Source organism: Condylura cristata, unplaced genomic scaffold, assembly GCF_000260355.1.
Source record: "Condylura cristata isolate star-nosed mole 26May11 unplaced genomic scaffold, ConCri1.0 scaffold00025, whole genome shotgun sequence".
Taxonomy (NCBI): Eukaryota; Metazoa; Chordata; class Mammalia; order Eulipotyphla; family Talpidae; genus Condylura; species Condylura cristata.
The window spans coordinates 19,380,874-19,392,401 of NW_004567126.1; the positions used below are offsets into that span (position 1 = coordinate 19,380,874).

The 11,528-nt window shown below is 55.8% G+C and overlaps 1 protein-coding gene across 1 annotated transcript; it reads right to left on the minus strand.

Moving 5' to 3' along the window:
* Positions 1-1,489: 1,489 nt before the first annotated feature.
* CXCR5 (chemokine (C-X-C motif) receptor 5) lies at positions 1,490-10,859 on the minus strand. The gene is made up of 2 exons (XM_004689200.1): positions 10,803-10,859; positions 1,490-2,557 (listed from the first exon to the last, which is right to left on the minus strand). The coding sequence occupies exons 1-2, from the start codon at positions 10,857-10,859 to the stop codon at positions 1,490-1,492; spliced, it is 1,125 nt and encodes a 374-aa protein (XP_004689257.1).
* Between the last annotated feature and the right edge of the window lie 669 nt (positions 10,860-11,528).

Genomic DNA, 11,528 nt, shown 5'->3' on the forward strand with positions numbered 1-11,528 from the left:
GGTTGTGATCAGAGAGGAAAAAGGGGGATGCCCCCGTGTTCCTGTCGAAGGCTCAGTTCCCTGGGTCACAGCTCTGATCCCCCTCCCATGGAGGGGGCAGTGCCGTCTCCTAGGGAGCTTAGTTGACTAGCTTGAAAGAGCCTGGGCAGCCCTGAAGGGCTCTCAGTGGGCAGCCCTGATGGGCTCTCAGCAAGTGTGGGGGCCCTGCTGTCCCACCCCAGCCAGAACAGAGGCTGGGGAGGAGGAGGAACAGCTCTCCTTGGGCAGGTGGGTGAGTGAGTGTGGAGCAGCTTCCTTTGGTTCTGAGTAAAAGCCTCTCAGGGGCAGGGCAGGCTTCCTGGGCCGGGGGACTTCCCTGGCCAGGCCCGGTGAGCCTGAGCCCACCCGAAGGGGATGCTTGTGTCTCTCGTGTAGGCCCTGAAAGGGGGTGTTCTGTGCATGACCTACGGCCAGAGGGCTGAGTGAGAGGACCCCAGGCCCCCTTCAGCCTTGTCTCCTTAGGGGGTCAACCTTTACCATATGACCCTCACTAAGTGCTCTCTGCTGTGGCTGGGGCCCCTCTGTGGCTTGGGGAGTTTCCCCCGGCTGTGTGGCTTGCGGGGTGAGGGTGGGGCCGGGGAGGAAGGAGTTGGCCTCCTTCCTCATCAGTCCCCAGGCCCACCGGGGCCCTGGACCCTGCCACCCCTGGCCCACCTGTGACATCGCCAGCCTGGGCAGAGGAGGCCCTGGTCCTACCTCCTTGGGGCCCCGGGGACACACAATGTTTTCTTTCCCCGGTAGGCTTGGCCTCACTTCTCCAGGACACCGGCAGGTTTGTGAGCGTGTCTGGAGTCCGCCGTCTCTCATGGCCACTGTGACACAGAGACGGCTTGACCTCAGTTTGGTCTGAGCCATGGACAGCTACTTGGAATGGGCCGGTTTAGGCTTCCTGCTTGGTCAAGGTGGAGGCCTGGCCTCGTAGAACGTCTTGGGTTTGTTTGCGACCACCCTCTGGTGCCACTTGGCCTTTCCCCAAACCTAACTTTCATCCATCCCCTGGTGCTCAGTTTCTGGCTCCTTTCGGTAGGTGGAGTAGGAGAGGGAACAGCTTTGCAGGTCATTGGTCCCTAAGATGATAGAGTACGTTCCAGAAGGAGATTGGCTTTCCTTGCTGGCAAGGGCAGAAGTAAATGTTTCTGGAGCTGTCGATGGTTAACATGGGAGAAAGTATATGTATGGTATTCTCTGAGCCCAAGGTGAGGCAGACGGGCATGAGTGTCCTTTGCTGTGCCTCTGGGCTGCTTTCCCCTCCCAGCACTCCAGTCTAGCCCCAGGGCCAGGAGAAGAGCTGGCAGGGATGTCCTGGAAAGAGGGTTGTTTCATCGGGCCACTTCAGTTGAGGACATTGGCCAAGGTGAGCTCTGAGGACCCCAGCTCCCGGTGGACGGGGCTTCCGGCATCACTGCACCCCTGCCCCCATGGAAAACAGGAACAAAGTGGCAGCTGGGACCTAGAAGGTGGTGAGGGAGGTGGCATTCTCTGATTCAGAGAGACTGCTCTTGCGCCAACCAGGAAAGAGCTGGCAAAGAGAGGTGGGGCCGGTGCAGCCCAGCTTGGTCAGAAGCCGTGACAGGTCACTACGGAACTTCACACCGGCAAACGTGTAGAGCATGGGATTGAGGCAGCAGTGGGCGACACCCAGGAACTCACTCATGGTGATGGCCACAGCGAGATAGCTATTCAGTTCACAGCCACTACCCAAGACATTCAACCTTGAGAGGGTGTCCAGGAAGATGACGATGTGGTAGGGTGACCAGCAGAGAAAGAAGATGCTCGTCACCAGGATGGCCACCCTGACCGCCTTCTGCCGCTGAGGGCGCCTGGCAGATGCCTGGCACAGCCTGTGCACCACCCCAACATAGCACCAGCTCATCACCAGCAATGGCAGCAGGAACCCCCCAACATGGTAGAAGAAGCGGGAGATGAACCAGGCGTGGGTTTCGGCTTTGGTCTCCTGGGAAAAGGTGCAGTGTGGCAGGGAGTCATTAAAATGGGGTCTGCTGACCTTGGCGAAGAGGATCTCTGGCAAGGCGAAGAAGAAGCCCGCCAGCCAGATGGTGGCGCAGGTGATGTGGATGGAGAGGAGGCGGCGGTGGCGGTAGGCGTGGACAGCATGGACGATGGCCAGGTAGCGGTCCACAGCGATGCAGGCCAGGAGCAGGCTGCTGCAGTAGAAGTTGATCTTGTGCAGAGCAATCACAATCTTGCAGAGGAAGGTGCCCAGGACCCAGCCCAGAAAGCCTTCGGCCACAGCAAAGGGCAGGATGAAGACGAATAGGAGGTCTGCCAGTGCCAGGTGGAACAGGAAGGTCTCGGTGGAGCTGCGTGTCTGCCGGTGCCGCTCCAGGATCACCAGTACCAGAATGTTGCCCACCATGCCCAGGAAGAAGATGAGGCCGTAGGCCAAGGGCATGAACAGGGCCTTGAAGGAGGTAAGGAGGGGCCCCTCGACCGTGGGGCACATGTAACTTTCCAAGGTGGCATCCACGCTGTCGTTGTAGTTGCCAATTTCCTTGTACTGCAAGGAGACAGGAGGTAGAGAGACTGAGGCCCCACCTTGGGGAGAGGGCGCCTGGCCCCCGGGTGGACTCCCCCTCTCTCCCCAGCCTCACTGCTTTTGTCCCTGCACCCCCACACACCCCACCCACCAGACCCCAGGTCCCCTGGGGAGTCCTTGAACAAATCACTTTGCCTTTTCCAGCTTGAGTTTCCATCTATCAAAGAGACTAATTCCTCCCAGGGCAGGGGCGAAGATGAAAGGAGATGTATGGTGTGGCTGTGCTTTGTAAACTCTGAAGTGCTGTGCACCTGTAAGTTATTTTGTGCTGCTGTGGCCTCAGGAATGGAAGGACTCAGGCCTGGGGGGGGGGGGGAGGGACTGGAGCGACTACTCCCGATTTGGGAATGGCCCTGTAACCTCGGACCCCCTGGGGGTGGGTGCTCAGGTGGCCTGCGGCTTAGTGGTCTCCTGTGTTCCCGACTCCTCATTGTATTTGACATTGCAGTAAGAGCCTTCCAGTCCTTTCACCGGCTCAGCAGGCTCAGGGTAAGTAGAGGTCTAATTGTATCGACCTGTCTTGCTGGAGATCAGTTGTTTGAACCCACCTTGAACTAACTGAGCCAATACCTCCCCCATGCACGGCAGGCAGCTCCTTCCCAGCAACTTCCCAGGCTCAGCAAAGTCCCTGCTCCCTGCTCGGCCCTTCTGGGCTACAGCAGCAGAGCGAAAGGAAAGCACTGGACACTGGACGCAGCAAGCCCAGAGGCAGCAAGCCCAGAGGCAGAGGGAAGTGAGACGGACCCAGGAGGGCCAGGCACAGGCACGGGACTGGGGTGGCTTCCCACGTGAAGGGCTGCGCCCACCATGTCTCCGGAAGCTCCCTCCTCCCTAGCCTCCCCCTGCCCCCCACAGTGCTCAGGTTGTTTACCCAGCTAACCGCAGAGGAAGAAATGGTGCTTGTTTTCATGCCTTTCACTCGCAGCTGTCCCCCCTGCACCTGCTCCTCCTCACCCCCAGCTCTGTTCTTCCCACCCCTCCCCTCACCAGATCCTTCCACGCAGCATTTCAAAATCTACTATAAGCAATGCATGCAGGTTCAGAAAGATGCTTCCTTAAATGAGGAGCCCCAGGGAGGGAGAGGGTGGTGGCTGTAACCAGGCTCTGGGTGGGCTCACTGCTCTCTTGCCAGGAGGACAAGGGAGTCGCCACAGGGTGTTGCTGCCTCCCAGGGGTCACTGTCATTGGTGGGCAGACCCCTTCCCCGACCTGGGTCTTCCCTTCTGGTCCCCGGGAGGGGTGGTGCTGGGGGGTGGCGGTGGGGAGACACATTAGAGCCACCTGCCCTCCCTCCCGGGCCAACATCCCTTGGCCACTGCCTCATGCAAGGCATCCTTCCCCTAGCGTCCACTCTGCTGTCCCTCCGTGGGCTCGTCCCCTCAGCGCCACCGCTCTGTCCAGCTCCCACAGCGAGGGCAGGATGAGCTCTCCAACCTGCACACCGCATCCCATCCGTGGACCTACGCGGGGTGGTTTTCTTTTTGTTTTCACATTGAATAGCAAAGCCAGTTTTAAAGAAAAGCCGTGTTTGCAGAAAAAGCTCTTCCATCGAAGGAGCGTAAGCTGACCTCGGTGCATTCACACACAGAACACAGGCAGGGCTCACAGAAACAGGTCGAGCTGCGAGCTCTGAGGCTTCCCATCGCGTAAGCGCGAGGAGCAGGCCCGGCACCGCCTCCCTGAAGCTCAGGCCAGTGGGTTTTCTTCCCAGTCTTACCCTGCGGCCTGGGTGGGGGTGGGGAGCAGGTGCCAGCGTCTCCTCCTTGCTTTTATGCCTTTAAACCAGAGCTCTCCACTTCTGTCTCATGTGGTGTTTCACAGTTTTGTTTAAAGGATAGTTTTACTTTCATTTGAAAGCCATGGACTTGCGGGGTGAGGAGGGTCTTTAAATTTCTACAAAATGTATGTTCTTCCGACCTTTCAAACCTCCTTTCCTCCCTCCTGGCTCCTGGCATCCTGTCCTCCAGGCTCACATTCCTGTCCGCTAACATTGCTCGGTCTTCCTTCGCCTGAGCTCCCTCTCTTCCCTGTAACTCCTGCCCTCCCGTGGGGCTCAGGCGACCCTTCTTCCTGCCTCTCTCTGCAGCTCTTTCTACTTGGAATCACGTCCTCTCTGCTGGGCTCTGCTCCTCCCTCGCATGCCCCACCCTGCGCCTCTGTCCCAGCACCCAGGCTAGGGCAGCTCAGATGGCCAGCTCCCAGTGGCCACCTCACACCACCATGCACATTCTGCGTGATGGACACGCAGCCAGTGTGCAGAACTGCACTGGGAGCGCTGGGCTGCAGAAGGCCAGGGCACCCGAGTTCTGGGCTTCAGGCAGGTCCTGCTTGGTGCCTCAGGAGAGACTGTCTTTCCTCTTAAACTTTGCAAGTTCCTGCTTCTGCCCATCGCCCTCAGACAGCTTGAGCTTCTCTTTGCTCCCTTCTCCATGCTGGGAGCCATTCCAATCTCATTGAGTGCAGCCACTGGACTCACTGGGACTCAGCAGGAGTGGAAGGGAGAAAACAATGGATGAGCTGTCTGTAGGCAGAGCACAGCGATTCAGAGAGAGGCAGGGCCCAGGCAAGGCAGGGCAGCCAGTCAGACTGGACTCCTCCTTTCTCAGCAGTGGTGGCCTCTGGCTGTCCTCCTGCCCAGCAGAGGGCAGAGGAGCCAGCCTGTCTGGCCCAGGAGCCCTTTATGAGACTCATCAAGTCCTGACCCTCTGAAACGTTCAAGTGGATTGATGTTTTGCTCACTTAAAGCCAGTGTGATGGGAATGACCTGTCTCTGTAGCGTTCATTCAGGACATCCTTTCCCCCTAACAGGAAGTGTCCCCGGGACTCCAGAGCCCCCATTTTTTGAGGACCCCAGTTTACAGGAGTGTTGCGAGTGGCAGGACTGTCACTTAATCCAGAGGTATTTGTTTGGCAACGTGCTCAGGCAGAGGGGGAAGATGGGAGGACACCTGTGTGAAGGGTGCTGGGAGTTGCCTGTATCTCTCAGTAGAGGTGTCAAACAGACGTTTTGGGGGCTCCGGAGTGACATGTGTTAAAGCCACTTGCCACACGCAAGGGGATCTGGCCCTCCACCTTCCCTAAACCATGGAGAGAGGTGATTAAGCAAGGGTCTCTGACTCCATGAGAAGTGAAGATTCAGGAACAGGGAATACCGTGGGCATCCACTTGGCCACAGAAGAGAATCCTCTCACACTCCTCTGAGAGGGAGCACCGTGGAGCAACCTAGAGCGTGGTCCACACATCTTTGATAGAAAAGGCTGCAGACACCCCAGAGAGCAGCAGACACCCTGTAGAGATGGGTGGGGCCTTGACTACCTGAGGCACAGTGGCCACTGGTGGGCAACAGCCTCCCATGAGGCCAGGGCTCACGTCCCAAGGAAACCAAGAACACATGGTGACCCAGATGAAGCTGAGCATAGATCCAGAAATTCAGGTAGAAAATGTCTGTGTGCAACAAGGAGGGGGAAGGAGCAGGGTCTGGAATATTCTGTGTCCTGGTATTGAAGGCCAGGAAAGGGGAGGATGGGGCAAAGAGAGCCAGGTGCTGGGCCTGGGGTGGGGTCCCAGCGCACTCTCCTTCCCTGGCTTCCTCACTCTGGCCCTCCCTTCTTTCTGTCCTCAGGAATCTCTGGAAGACCCAGGCCCTCCCTGGATAATGAACAAGCCCTGCCTGATGTCTCCAAATATCCAGGCTGCCCCACTGCCCAGCACTGGCCAACGTGAAACTTAGCAAACTGAGACTCTAGGCCAGCAGGTGGGGGCAGGGAGGCATGGAGCTGGAGGGTGTTTTCAGACAATGCTGGTCCCCTTGCAACCTGGACGCGAGCCCAAGCCCACCAAGTGGAAGTGCATGGGCAAAGCTAGACAGCCCTCCACCGGGGTTTAAAACTTCAGCAGGACAAGCTAGGGACAGTTTATGAGCAGAAGACTAGAGCGTGTGCTTGCTCCAAACTGACAGTGAGTCACCAGGGTGGTGAGGTTGCCAGGGGGCCACTGTCACCTCACTTTAGGTGAACAGAAGCGTGGAGGTAGGCAGCTGGCACCAAGCCAGCTTGTTTGGTCTGGACAAGTGTCATCACTTAGCAGAGGGGTCTGGAAATCCCCGCCCTCCGAGGAAGTTTTCAGGTACAAGCAGGGCAGAGTCTTGGGGAGACAAGGCTTGAGTGCAGAGAGGGGCGTCTTCTTCAAGGATTGGAAAGAATTCCCATGGGTGTGGGGGCAGGATGTGCTGTGTGTGAGCTTCTAGAGGACAGACCACAGACAAAGGTTGGGGTGGGGGTGTTTCCATCAAAGGACACAGAATCTTCCCAAAGACAGAACTGCCAACAAAGATCAGCCCTTGAAAGGAAGAAGAACGCTGGAGCCCAAGTATGTGGAAGGGATTCCTGTCCTGCCCACTCAGGTCTTGCTCCAGCCCTCAGGTGCTCAGATCAGCTGGGTGCTGCGCCCTGCCCGGCCTGAGCTGCTTTCAGCATGCTAGCTACCTGCTCAGCGCTGGGTGGGAGCTGTCAGCTTCTCCAGCCTGCCTGTCCTGAAGCCAGCAGACACGGGGGCTGGCCTAGCTCCCAGTCCCCAGAGGGGTGCAGGGCAGCTGACACATTCACCCAGGCCGAACCCCAGGACTCCAGGGTCTGAGTCATACTGGCTGCAGGAGGCTTTTGCACACAGATGCGGGTCATCGCTCTGGCCAGAGGGACACACGCAGCCTCCCTCTCCTTTTATGTCCTGTCTGGATATTCCCAGCCAAGAGTCAAGAGCTGTGAGTGGGGCCAGCCTGAGTGTCTCTCATTCCAGCTTTCAGTGGCTTGAGGGGACTGGGCTGGGTTGGGCTGGGAAGGGTTTGGAAGGTGGAGACAGGCAGGGGTGAGTGCCCACACGCTCTAAAAAGCATCTGAGACTCTTGTGTGGCGTTTGCCACTTCTCCCCCTCTTGCCTACCCCTCGCCCCCTTCAAGAGCCAGCCTGCCAGGCTCCTCTCCCATCTCTACCCAGGAGTTTTAGCCATTAAGAGCATGGCATTGTCAAGCATATGGCTCTTGGGGAGTCTTTAAGCTACTCTTGCCTCTGCACTGAGTCTTAAGGTCCTCCTAGGACCCCAAGAAATTTTGCATGTTGGGGATAGAATCACACAGTCAAGGCCAGACAAGCACACCTCCATACCTAGCAACCTGGTGAACCCATCCCCTGGGTCAGTACTGCTTTGAAATACCTTGCCCCATCATTCCTGGAGAAAAGCCCATCCTGTACCCTGATTCTCAGCACCAAGGCCATGGTTTGCATGTTTTTCTGCCCAAGGAGCAGGGTCAGTGATGTGCTCGATCCTCAAGGAAGGCTGACTTGAGGGGGCTCTGACTTAGGGACTCTGTGGTCTGTGTCCTAGAGCTGACCCTTCCTCACACTGGCCCTGGGTCCCTCTCTCATGTCTGAGCCCTCCAATCATATCCAATCAGGGCCTCTTCCACTGGGGTTCCTCTGGGACTTTTGACCTGGTTAGGGGGTGATCTCCCCTCCCCCAAGGTAAAGCCCAGAAACAGCCTGAGCTGGTTTTGGTTCCTCTTCTGCCCCCCCCTCCTTGATGAATTTAGCTGGCACATGTGGCACGGCACACCGTAGTGTGGTTTTTGGGGGTCATCACTGAGGAGGGTCACTGGCAGCCACGCTCTGGGGTTAGAGCAGCTTCCTCTCCTGGCTGGTGTGCGGGTGGGGCGGGAGGTGTGGTTTATGACCCAACCTGGAGGCGCTCAGGCCCTGGCCCTGACCCTGTTAGGAGGCCCCATGCTGGTAGATCGAGGTTCCTGTGGACAGAGACTTTTCTGGGTCTACCTAGACCTGCCCACCCCAGGGACCTGCTCTTTGTCCCGGTTACTTAGCTGTCTAGCTGTTTCCGGTTTGGATCCCTGTTCATGGGAATGAGCAGCCCAGCTTAAGAAAATGGATAGTTTAAGCAGTTAGACTTGACCTTAGAGCTCAAGAGGAGGCTGGGATGACCGTATGATCATGCCTTTGCTGATGGACCAGGGCCCCCAGTTCTTAACTCCAGTACTAGAACGTAGAACCCAGTGTTCTAGGAAAGTGGATCAAGGTGTGGACGAGGACAAGAAATGGAATTGGAAGCAAAAGGAATGGCAGTAGCCTAACTCCAGAGAGGACAGGTGAACCAAGAGCTTCACTGCATCAAGATATATTTATTGAGAAGCTACTACGTGCAAGGCTCTCCTGCCACTCTGTCATCCCGGGGCCTATGCTTTGAGATGCTGTCAAGACGTCAAAACTTCTCAAGGTCCATCTTTGAGTGGGTGGGCTAAGGAGGGAGAGGGTCTGTGCTCCTGAGGTGGGAACAGCCCTCGAGAGGACATGCAGGAGGTAAGTGGCTGCGGGGCAGGGTGCTGGAGCTGGCTAACTTGAGAGGACACCTGGGACTCCCTGATTAAGGGGGTTCGGCATGCTGGGGTCCCTGGCCATGAGCACTCATCTGAGGTGTGACATGAAACAAGTTCCCAGGTGTTTCCTTGAGCAGTAGATTTTCTCTGATATGTGGGACTCGCTCTGCTGCCCTCTGTCCCGGCTACCACCTGTCTCTAGTAGGTCACGCTGTGGAGTGAGGCATGCAGTTAGGGGAAACTCTTGAGGTTTCTCAGAAGCCAGGACCAGCCAGTTCTTGAGTTGCTTACTATGATGTCCAACTGGGTCAGGGGCTCATGGTCAGCTTAAAACTGTGGCAAAGGAAGACACCCAGTAACCTAATTAGGAGAGAGCGGGGGGCCGTGGGGGCTGGCAGATCGCCTTGTCAGACAGTGAAGTTTTAGTCAGATTTAGGGAATTGCCCAGCTATGATTAAACTCAGGGTCAGCTCCACGGTCATTGACCCGTGCAGTCACTCGGGATCTCGCCCTTAGAAGAACCCCGTGTTTAGTCTGCTCTGACTGCCCTGAAATTCTTACTCATTTTTGAACAAGGGGCCCTGTATTTTCATTTTGCACTGGGTTCCACAAATTATGCAGCAGATCTGACTAGACAGGTGCTTCTGGCTCTGCTTTTACCTGGGTATTGTGTCTGAGAGGCCAGGCTTTGGGTAAAGAATCCTCTTCCTTACCTTCTCCCTGTTCTATGTATACTCCCAAGTCCTGGGATCTGGGCAATGAGAAGAAGAAGATTTCAGAGTTATCTGGAAACACAGCTGGTGGAGTTACAGTGTAGGCTCCAGCCAGGGAGGTTAGAGTGATTTGGAGAAGCTCTCAAGGTAGGTGTAAGGTCAGGAGAGCTTGTGGATATAGGCAAAGGGGTTTGGATTCTTCATGATTCAGCCCAGAATGCAACTCAGCAAGAAGTCCCTTCTCCAGATGTGCCATTGAGAAAAGATCACAAAGAAGTTTCCAAGAGGTCCTTACAAGCAGTTCTGTTTTCCCCACCCAGAAGTGCAGAAGTCTCTCAGTGAGCTGCTCCCACACACAGCTTTGGAAACCACTCTGTTTCACTGGACAGACTTGGATAGTGGCAGAAAGTGTTGCTGGGGACCTTTCCCATCTCCCACCCAAGAATACCTGGTCTCCAGAGAGCCCAGTCATTTGAGGGATGCCCCAACATGCTCTAAGACATTTCTAAGATTTGTGCAGAGTTCTCCATCAACTTGGTACTCCAGCCCCTTGCAGCCATCTGGTCTCCAACTGCCTCAGGTTAGCACAGAAGCCTTGTCTAAGAATTTCCAGTGAGTGGTGTTTTTCTCTTGGGCTAGACCTGAACTTACCAATGGTGAGGGCCAGGTCCCCACCTTCTCATCCCACACAGAATTGATGCTGTATCCAGAAGATGTAAGCATACAGCAAGAGGGGAATAAATCTACCTTGGTCAGTTGATTAGCAACGCCAGCCCCCCGACATTTCTCCCCCGGCCCTTATTCCGGTCCTAAGAGATAAAGAGAAACTCCCCTATTGAAGGATGGAGAGGCAAAGTGATTGTTCTAGCTTACACAAAAAGTCAGAGAGATGCAGGACCCGAGCTCAACCTCCCACCCCCTCCGAAGACTTTCTCTCACAGGTATTCCTCCATGGAATGGGAAGTAAAATCTTAAAAGGCCAGTGCTGATGACCTGCCTAGCTTCTGCCAGTCCCCAGCGGGGAGAGACTACCACTGTCGCCTCTCCTTCATACACTGGATCCCAGCACAAGCCATTTAGAATTCCAAGTAGAGCCCACTGACCATCCACTCACCAGGTCTTCCATATTGTAGTTCAGGAAGTCCATTTCCTGGGTGTGGAGATAGTTCATAGTTGTCCCTGTACGTCACCAGACTGGTCACTGTGGTGCTGACAGGCTCTCCACCGGGTGCAAGTAGGAAGGTGGCAGCCGTCAGCTGCAAATTTAAACAAATGATCTCCGTTCTCTCCTGGGGGCGTGTAGGCTCTGCTTTTTTTCCACTTTTTTCTTTTTTTTTTTTTAAAGGGAAAATCCCCATAGCATAAGTGCTAGTCAAGCGTTTTATCGTTTTTCTGGCAGTCTGCAATAGCGCTGGTGGGGGCTTAAAAGTTGCCCCCTTCTCTCCCTTTCTGTCCACTGGCCTCCCCATAAGGGAGTCCCATTTTGTCATGAAAACCATTTGCACCTTGTGAGGGGGGAGAGGGAAACTCCACAGAAAAGGGGACAGGAGGGTCCTTCCAGGACCTCTCCTCCAAGCTACCTCCAAGCCTTCTTTCTCGCCACTAAGGGCGACAACCAGCCAGTTCGCCCTGCACTGAAAGTCCCTGATCCTGGGAATCCCCTGAGTCCCAGGCCAACAGGGACACAGCCACCCTCCTGTCACTACCCAGGCCAGGGAGGGGCAAAACCCCTTCTCTTCTCAAACTCAGAAGAGATAGGCTGGAAATTTTCAAAGGGGGGAAAATATGAAAACATTACTGGAAGGCAAAAATGAAATACCCAAATCACCAAGCACAAAAA

Bases quoted from the DNA above. Each gene is read 5' to 3' on its own strand.
- CXCR5 (XM_004689200.1), bottom strand. From the start codon at position 10,859: ATGAACTATCTCCACACCCAGGAAATGGACTTCCTGAACTACAATATG. The intron at 2,558-10,802 runs GTGAGTGGATGG...GTCTCCTTGCAG, and splicing joins ACTACAATATGGAAGACCTG to TACAAGGAAATTGGCAACTA.